The sequence below is a fragment of the Cloeon dipterum genome, chromosome 3 (assembly GCF_949628265.1).
Source record: "Cloeon dipterum chromosome 3, ieCloDipt1.1, whole genome shotgun sequence".
Taxonomy (NCBI): domain Eukaryota; kingdom Metazoa; phylum Arthropoda; class Insecta; order Ephemeroptera; family Baetidae; genus Cloeon; species Cloeon dipterum.
The window spans coordinates 10,574,074-10,583,249 of record NC_088788.1 but is presented as its reverse complement, the minus strand read 5'-3'; the positions used below and the strand labels follow the sequence as shown (position 1 = coordinate 10,583,249).

The 9,176-nt window shown below is 39.7% G+C and overlaps 4 protein-coding genes across 5 annotated transcripts; 2 read left to right on the top strand and 2 right to left on the bottom strand.

Moving 5' to 3' along the window:
• Positions 1 to 622: 622 nt before the first annotated feature.
• LOC135941369 (solute carrier family 66 member 3) lies at positions 623 to 2,553 on the bottom strand. The gene is made up of 4 exons (XM_065486856.1): positions 2,202 to 2,553; positions 1,553 to 1,775; positions 1,332 to 1,452; positions 623 to 1,274 (listed from the first exon to the last, which is right to left on the bottom strand). Exons 1-4 carry the CDS (start codon positions 2,348 to 2,350, stop codon positions 1,138 to 1,140), a joined length of 630 nt encoding a protein of 209 aa, XP_065342928.1. The 5' UTR covers positions 2,351 to 2,553; the 3' UTR covers positions 623 to 1,137.
• A 49-nt stretch (positions 2,554 to 2,602) lies between these two features.
• On the top strand, positions 2,603 to 4,952 carry LOC135941370 (ras-like GTP-binding protein Rho1). Of its 2 annotated transcripts, none has more exons than XM_065486858.1 (2): positions 2,603 to 2,716; positions 3,005 to 4,952. In XM_065486858.1, exon 2 carries the CDS (start codon positions 3,099 to 3,101, stop codon positions 3,675 to 3,677), a length of 579 nt encoding a protein of 192 aa, XP_065342930.1. In that variant the 5' UTR covers positions 2,603 to 2,716; positions 3,005 to 3,098; the 3' UTR covers positions 3,678 to 4,952. The 2 variants fall into 2 exon arrangements, with proteins under 2 accessions (XP_065342930.1, XP_065342929.1); XM_065486857.1 differs by lacking the exon at positions 2,603 to 2,716 and adding an exon at positions 2,776 to 2,943.
• A 171-nt stretch (positions 4,953 to 5,123) lies between these two features.
• On the bottom strand, positions 5,124 to 6,609 carry LOC135941371 (transmembrane protein 208). The gene is made up of 5 exons (XM_065486859.1): positions 6,456 to 6,609; positions 6,240 to 6,398; positions 6,041 to 6,177; positions 5,899 to 5,983; positions 5,124 to 5,842 (listed from the first exon to the last, which is right to left on the bottom strand). The coding sequence occupies exons 1-5, from the start codon at positions 6,465 to 6,467 to the stop codon at positions 5,705 to 5,707; spliced, it is 531 nt and encodes a 176-aa protein (XP_065342931.1). The 5' UTR covers positions 6,468 to 6,609; the 3' UTR covers positions 5,124 to 5,704.
• On the top strand, positions 6,610 to 9,099 carry beg (malonyl-CoA-acyl carrier protein transacylase beg). Its single transcript, XM_065486855.1, has 4 exons — positions 6,610 to 7,030; positions 7,446 to 7,795; positions 8,386 to 8,603; positions 8,672 to 9,099. Exons 1-4 carry the CDS (start codon positions 6,693 to 6,695, stop codon positions 9,065 to 9,067), a joined length of 1,302 nt encoding a protein of 433 aa, XP_065342927.1. The 5' UTR covers positions 6,610 to 6,692; the 3' UTR covers positions 9,068 to 9,099.
• The last annotated feature ends 77 nt before the right edge of the window (positions 9,100 to 9,176 follow it).

Genomic DNA, 9,176 nt, shown 5'->3' with positions numbered 1-9,176 from the left:
CGGTAGCCAAATTTTTGAGATTAAAATATTATCTCAGACTGAATTTTTTCAGAGTTGTACGACATTTAGTAAATATTGCAATGTAAGTTAAAAAAATAATGAAATTGAGAGAAACTAATTACTGTACTAATAACATTTTATTGTTAGTTGTAGGTTTCTCTAATTTTAATTTTTTTTTCAAAATGTTTGCCGTAAAATCTTGGAAAATATTTTTATTCTATTTTTTATTTTTAAACTTTATTTTCCAATTAGGATTTCAAGATTATTTCCCATGTTAACAAAACGATAGTTGAATTTCCCATTCTCAATCAATATAATAGTTATAGTTTTATTGTTCATGCTAGCTGTAATTTTAATTAATAAATTGGCATGCTGCAGCCTTGTGGCAATTACAAATTGTTCACATAAAAATCCAAAGTATTCCGCTATTGCGTAGGAAAAACTGCTGAAGGTAACAAATTGAATGCCAGGCAAATCTATTAAAAATTGATTGAAAAAAGCTATTGTTTTCAATCACATTCAAATACCCCTAAATTTTTTAATGAAACTTCACAGGCTCACAGTTCTAATTCTATAAAGCCTGCGCTGCATTAATTTGGGTTAATTGAAATTAAAACTGTACTTTTTGCAGGGTTTGCTATTATTTATTCAGTTTGATTTTTGCAAATTTTGATTTAAAAATATGACTGTGGTAATTATTTCTAGCTCACAGTGAATAATACTTGTCTTGTGTTTGACATGTCCTTCAATTATTATAATACCTAATCTCTTCAAATCTAAAAGCATCGAAATCACATCTTCACTAAATTATAACTAATATCTGCAAAATGATTTGTTGATGTGCAGGATTAACATTCCTATTTTAACAGGCTTGAGTAAAATAAATGAACACACAGAGAGCTTTTGGCAAAATACTGTCCAACAAATAGGCTCGCTCAACCAAGCAGGAAATCCATCGACAAACGTCGATTCAAATGAGCATTAAGATTTCATTATAATACTAGCCTAATTACAAATTTAAAATAATATCCAGGTAAATAGGCAAAATTGACAATAGGTTAAATAGGAACAAAAATCAATTGACCGCATGAGGCAAGTGTCATAAGCAAAGCTTGATACTGAATGGCAATTTCGAGTTTAAACTTCTTTGTCTTTCTTGGGGTTCTTGTAATAAATAGTTGCAAGCATCATGGAGGTGCTCAGGAATGTGGAAATTGCGAAATTTGTCAGTAGAGTCAGATCCGCAGAGTCCAGGTAAATGGTGAAGATTCGAGCTGAAAATATTGTCTCATTAATACAAGTCACACTCGCAAATATTAAGAAACGCTTACAAAAATTTGTAAACGCGGAGAGGAACCAGGTGAGCACGCTGATGGACTCGGAATCCTTGCTTCTGATCAGGGCAACAATTTGCACAATTTTACTTGAAGCAGAAATAGGCGTGCACATCGGCTGGAAAGAAAAGGGCGACAGACAATTGTATTAGTTACAAGCAACAGAATAAGTGTTTTTTCCGTGTAGTTACAAGAAGCCGTTCAAATGTAATACTCACAGCTAGGATAGAGAGAATGACCGTGGGAACAATTTTCAGGCCAAAGGCTGCCAGCACGGCCAGGTAGACCCCGAATCCAGCAATGCTCGTCGTGTTCACGAGATTCTTGTATTTTAATACAAGGAAAATGAGTACCAATTCTTGCACAAGAATAATAGGGTACTCCATGTACGACATTAGAGAGTATCCATTGCAGTAGTTGTAACAGGTCATAACGGTGTAACTGAAACAAAATTATGCCAAATTTAATTCATTTTTCCCATCATGACAATTTAGAGAATTGTAGTTTGCGTCTCAGTGCGGCGGCGGCGTGATATTACTTTTTAATGGATTGTTTTCGTTTTATCATTTTTTCGCTAGTATCTGTTGGCCTTTTTCTTGCTTTGAAATCTTTATGATAAGTTATTTTTGATTGTATTTAAGTAGATCAAGAAATAAACAAGAATAAATAGAAAATACATTAAATTTTATTTTTAAAACGGTAAAAAACGACAAACACATCATGATAAAGGCCGTGATTGACTCGCATTTTCTTATAGTGCCATAATTTCACACGTTGACCGCGTTTATGCAAACATTCTCAAAGTCTACAAAATTATTACGTCACTATCGTGCACCTAATGTATGTATTCAGTGAGTCATCAGTTACCTTGTCAGCTCCAGGAAAAGTCCGGGCAGATTCATGCCTTTAGCCGACTTGAGCTTGAACAGATTTATAATCTGCGGAACCTTGAGGATGAGGCATAACGAAATTGTGATAATGCTGAGGGTGTCAGAGATCATTTGCAAGATATCCATGATTTCCCGATTTTCTGCGCGCCGATTTTTCACTTCACACTGATCTAATTTTAGCAGCAGTCGGCGCGAAGCTCACGATCACAATCGGTCGTTGTTGTTTCGTCGGACGGTCTCATTTTAAATTTAGTCCGCTAAATAGGCTTCGTGGTGTTGTGTAAAATCGGTCGAAATCTTCGTTCGGGAACTTCGGCCTAATCAGCTGTTGGCCCAAGGACAAGGGGCGCGGCTCAAGTGTCAAAGAGTTGTGGCTGTTTCAAACCAGGAGGCGCTGCGGGCGCACTGGTCGGTTTGAGTGAAGCTTACTCACCGCTTTGACTACCAACCTAACACCGCCCGTGCCGAATTCTCCCAACTCGAATTTCTCTGGTAATTTCATTATTCAGCTCGAAAAACCCTTAAATTGGAACTGAAATAAGAAAACAAAATCGATCGAGAGTCGAATTAAGTCGTCACCTCGCGGTTGGAAGGTGCGAAACGGCTTGACCCCTATGACAGGGCGTGCCGGTATATTGGCAGCAACTTAGTATCTCTCGTGAATACACCCGAAAACGTTCATCTTCATTTTCCTGTTGGAGAAAAAGCGATTCTGACACGTAAATACCACCGATCGGTCGCGTCCGACCCACTAATCCGTTGGCCGTGTCCTTTTTGCAGGGGTGCACAAGGTGAGAGGTGTGCGGTGCGGTGTATTGGAGGCCAGAGAGCGGTTCAAACCTGGTCCAGCTAAAGACCCATAGCGCAGACAGACATGGCGGCAATCCGCAAGAAGCTGGTCATAGTCGGCGACGGTGCCTGCGGTAAGACGTGCCTGCTGATCGTCTTCAGCAAGGACCAGTTCCCCGAGGTGTACGTGCCCACCGTCTTCGAGAACTACGTGGCCGACATCGAGGTGGACGGCAAACAGGTGGAGCTGGCCTTGTGGGACACGGCCGGGCAGGAAGACTACGACAGACTAAGGCCGCTCTCGTATCCAGACACGGACGTCATCCTCATGTGCTTCTCGATCGACTCGCCGGACTCGTTGGAGAACATCCCCGAGAAGTGGACCCCCGAGGTGAAGCACTTCTGCCCCAACGTGCCCATCATCCTAGTAGGCAACAAAAAGGACCTGCGCAACGACCCCAACACCATCAAGGAGTTGGCCAAGATGAAGCAGGAGCCCGTCAAGCCCGAGGAGGGCCGCGTCATGGCCGAGAAAATCAACGCGTTTGACTACCTCGAGTGCTCGGCCAAGAGCAAGGAGGGTGTGCGCGAGGTGTTTGAAACGGCTACCCGGGCCGCCTTGCAAGTCAAGAAGAAGAAGAAGAGCAAGTGCTGTCTCCTGTAAACCGCACCCATTCTTCTTCTTCTTCTCGTCTCTTTAAAACTACTACAAAAACGAAAACAAACAAACAAACAAAAACAAAAAAGATTATACTTCGCAACAGCCACACACATGATGTATTAGATTTTCCTGGGGGCCGCGCCGGCGCCCGCGGAACGGCCCCCAGCCGCTGGGGACCGTTGCGCGGTGCGAGGGTCGCACTCGGACGAGATTGTGGCCCTGAAGCCGCCTCCAGTTTTGTCTGCCTCTTGTTCCTTGCTTATTTCGTGGGATACTCCCGCGACGAGGTCCGACGCTCTTTCCTGAGCCGCCAGCTTGGATCTGGTGCTGGAACGAAAACAGCCGCATTGTGGAAACACTTGGTAATTTTATGTGCACTAATAAGATTCGCATAAGGTTTCTATCATCAGAAGTTCTGGAATATCGCTGTTGTTGTAACTATGATTAGAGCAATATGCAATTGTAATTATTTTTCTATTTTTTCCAAGATGGAATAAATCAACAGTGTACTTCCTCTCGAACAGCAAGGATCAGTGTGGAACTGTAGTCTAAATCCACTAAAACATAAAATGCTATTTGAATAATAATAATTATGATTATATATTGCAGTTACTTTTAATGTGTAAAACCAAATGAGCTGCTTGCGCGTCATTTGCGTCTCCAACTCTATCAAGTGAATGTTGAGGAGTCCTGTAGCGTCTGTCTCTTTTTAACGCCTGAAAGGGTCGTCATGCTTGATTATTGTAGTCTTAAGGAATACTATTATTTAAACTTTTCTAGATTTAGGCTTTGCATCCGGAGCGCGTTTAAAAAAAGAGGAAAAAATAATATGGATATTCTTCCAGATTTACGAGCTGAATTTTCGAAGCAAGCTTAATTAATTTTGAAAATTCATTTCGTGCACAAAGAAAAATATGTATTTCATCGTTCCAATCTATTATGACAAAAAAAAAAAAAAGAAATGTCCACTAACACAAAATTGCCTTTAATTTCCAGTTACGTGTTTGTCGCCGTCTTAGTTTGAAATTGGTCAAAATTGTTGTAAGCACTGCCACCCATGTTTTCTCCTTCCCCCTTTAAAAACGTTTAGTTGGCACTAACAGACCTTCTTGCAAAAGAAGCCTTGATTCAGTTAATACACACCTTAGTTGCGTTTCTAATTTAGCCGAGCAAAATGAATGAGAACCTTATAATATCTCTGATCATTTAAAAGCTATTTTATAAGTAAATACATATTTTGTAATGTGTTATGAAAATATAAAAATGTTTTCAAAGAAACCAATTGTTTCATTTCAATCTAGCCCTCCTGATACCATATCATTCTTAAAAAGTGAATCACAAAGTTCACACACATAGCGTCATTAGCAGATGAGGAAAATATTTGATGTCATTCTCAGATAAAGAAAAATTGAGACGCAATTCGTTGCAATTATCAAAAACACGCTTAGCTCAAATTTAACTTTTGTTAATTTTATTATTGAAAGTTATAAACCATCAATCTTGAGCAACCAAAAACAAAGTAACAATAATTATTAAAAAAACAAGTTTGTTTTGAAGATTTCCGTTCAAAACATCTGTCAGCTAATTGTGGATTCCTTCAAATTGGGCGAAATCATGCAAGCTACCGCAGATACATAATTTCGTTTATTTACAAAAGGCGCTGCGACGTATTCTGAGAATATTATTTACCTACCATGTTGGCTTAACAAATATTCACCAATCTATTAACTAAGCTAGATCTCGCTATAGGGAAGAACAAGCTATTGACCAATCATTGCTAATACGATCAAAATCAGTTTCAAAGCTCTTCAAAAAGTCTTCTAAAAGTTAGAAATTGGCGTAATAAGTACAGAACAATCGGCGTTCATTGATGTATCGAAGAGATTTGATGTCGAGGATGGCTAAGATTTTAGATTTCTGCCTGGAGAGTACCATGGCTTCAGTCGCACAGATTATGCCAAAGTATATATTTAAATTGATTGATTGAGGTCCACTGTTGAAGTTTGAACAAATTGTCATTCGCTGGAATTTCACTGCATCCTCCTCATCTTCCTCTCCATCTTCTTCTGCTTCTTTTCATTCTCCTCTGGTTGCTGCTGGTCATTTGATTGTGTCAGCCAGGGCTGAATAACACTGCCCCACAGCAGCCACAGAGCTCGACCAGGAGCCTTTTTAAAAAGCAATAATATTATTGAATAAAAGGTTGGGTAAATTTAAGTCTCACCAGCAGCCAGAAAAACCAGGCGTAATTCGAGAAGAGTGAAAACACTTGGCAAAATGCTGTCAAAATGACCATATCCTTAACATGCCTGGAAATTAATCAATCATGATAAAGATGACAATGCAAATTGTGTTGTTGTCATTACTCTGCAACTCCGTCTTGCATATTAAGGTCAAGTCCAGCGTCTAGGAGTTGGCCCGTTTCTGTAAGAGAGGCTTTGGCCATCATCCCCATGAACATGTAACCTCCAGTGTATATGATAGTGGCAAAGATGAACAGGAGCTGAAAAATTAATTTTAAAAGAGTTTTGAAGGAATTGTTATAGATAATGTCAAATAGTATACAATATTTGATGTGGTGAAGATTTCAAAGAAAATGGCAGTGACGAGTGCAAAAGATCCAGTTGCCCCGAGAGCAATATTTCGGTAAAAGCTCAGGGTTGCGATATTCTCCTCATAAATCTGTTTCTGGCCTTTCGTGCCTTGCTTGCCTTTTTGTTGAGGCTGTAAAGTAAAACGCCATAAAAAACAAAAAACAAGGACTCGCATCGATCAACTTACTGCCATTGTCATAAATTAATCCTCTGCCTCCAGATCCTAATAAATGTTCCCAGTTTTCAAATATACAGCTCCGAAAATAGTGACCTGAACACTAAATTTCCCGCATCTGCTGAAATTCGAGCAGCTCCACGTCCGTACACCTGGCTTCTAATGTTATGCGCCACGCCCCCTCCTGCGCCGGCATGCGTTTTTGTTTATATCGTCGCGTTTCACGTTACGGCAGCGATTTTGAAAGCAATGTCGAGGGTTTTGTGTCGGAAATTGCGTTCGTACAGGGACGTTTTCACCCTTTCAAATCAGGTCAAGCAGACAGCTTCAAATGTGGCCGGCTTCCATCCAGTTTGCTGCAGAAATTACGCTCGAGGATCAAGATTTCAGGGTCCACCACCTACAGACGGTGGGGACAAAAAAGACGTCGAGGGAAAACACGTGGATGAATTACTGAAGAATTCCACAGTTGGCTACCCAAATGATTTTATGACACCTGAACATTCCTGGCAAACAAACCCCTACACCATGGACCCAACCCTAAAGCAACGCCTAACAGAAAGAAATCAGTCTGCACATTCATTCAGGTTAATTTAAAATTAAATTATATATAGGGATTTTGTTTAAAAAAAATTATTTTCGCACATTTATATCACACATTTAAGTGGCATGTAAATCTCAATCGAAGCACGCCTCGGAAAATAGTACATTTGTATACTTTATATATTTTTTTGTTGTGTAAAACAAAACAGCAGGCAAGAGAATGTAAAATCTATAGGTTGCTTGAAATTAGAGAGCTTTTCTACCTGCAATTCAAAACAACACTAAAAAAACAATGCATCTTATATTTCATCGACTTTAATTGGTTCATTTTATTCGCTTTAACTTAAATCTTAATCAAAATTTTCAGTAAACGTTTTATATTTTATAATTTTATATTTGGTATTTTATATTTGGTATTTTATATACACAATTTAATGATCAATCGTATTATTGTTACAGGCCTGCTGTCAATCCGAATGACACATCAATCTTGATCTTCCCCGGTCAGGGTGTGCAGCATGTTGGCATGTGCAAAGAGCTCCTCAAGTTTCCCCTCGTACAAGATCTGTTCTCTGTCGCAAGCTCGATTCTAAATTATGACCTCTTGAAATTGTGCCTGGAAGGGCCGAAGGACCAGCTGGACCAGACCAAGTACTGCCAGCCAGCTGTGGTTGTTTCCTCGTTAGCGGCCATCGAGTGGCTCAAAGAAGAACGACCGTCGGCCATTGAAGGATGCGTGGCCACAGCCGGGTTCAGCGTTGGTGAAATCACTGCCTTGGTATTTGCAGGAGCGCTGACTTTTGAAAGTGGTAAGAATCTCTGCTGAAAAAGAAAGTTAACTAAACACGGAACAATAAATAATGGCTATTATCAAAATTTTGGTTGGTTTGTGATGTTTGATGTCAAGCAGCATAATTATTTTAATCAAGGTGTCCGCCACTTTCCACAAGCACCAAGGGGTGGGTTTTTGGGTGAATTTACCTAGAACAAAAGTAGGCGTTTTTCTCTTCATTCCCTAGGTTTTCAGTCAACAGGAATTCAAATCTGAAGTCTATTTTTACAAATATTGATCAATTTATCCAATATTGGTTTGGTGCACACTCGTTTTTAATTCCATTCATTCATTTTTTCAGTCACAAGATTTTCCAATTTTAATGCGATGTCATTATAATTTATTTTGGAGTGTTTCTGCTGCCTATCTAGAATTTGTTCATTTGTAGACACAATTTTAAATTAAAAGTAGCTTCATCCTAAGCTGTTAATTTAAGCTATAATTAATTTAAAATCCATAAATTCAAATTTTGACTGAAAATGATGACTATGCCAAGTGTGACAGGCCTTCATTGGCATCTGCCAACAATTTTAAAATCATTTACACCTGATCTATGGTTTGTTTCAGCAATAAAATTGGTGCGAGCAAGAGCTGAGGGGATGCAGTATGCTTCAGAAATGGTGAATTCAGGCATGGCAACCGTAATGTACGGGCCTGATTCAGATTTAGGGATGGCATGCGAGAAAGCTGTTGAGCACTGCATGAGCAAAAAGATCGAGAGACCTGTGTGCCAAGTTGCCAACTATTTGTATCCTCATTGCAAAGTGGTTGCTGGCAATGTTGAGGTGCGTTACTCAACGCCAATTATTATTGTTGGCCAAGGACTTACAAGTGGTGATTTCACTGCTTACAGGCGCTGGACTTCTTAGCCAAGAATGCAAAGAAATTCAATTTGAGAAGAGTGATGCGTTTGCCAGTCAACGGAGCTTTTCACACCCCTTTGATGGAGCCGGCCGTGGAGGTTTTCAGAGCAGCTTTGAGGAAGGCGCAGGTGCAGGATCCGCTCGTCTATGTGCATTCGAACGTGGACGGCAAGTATTACAAAAATGCGAAGGAGATTCGCAAAAAGCTGCCGCAACAAATTGTACGCGCCGTCAAGTGGGAGCAGACGATGCACATTCTCTATGAGCGACCGACTGGTGAAAATTTCCCAAGGAGTTTCGAATGCGGCCCAGGCAAATCGTTAAAGCCAATTTTAAAGCAAGTTAATTCCAAAGCCTTCGATAATTGCTGGAACTACTCCTGTTAGACCTCAATAAATTTGGTCTTAGAAATTTTTAATTTTCTTTGTGTTTTTCTTGTCCTTTAAAAAGACAGCTAATGAATCAATTCTATAAATTCTTAAAGAGGAAACTTTA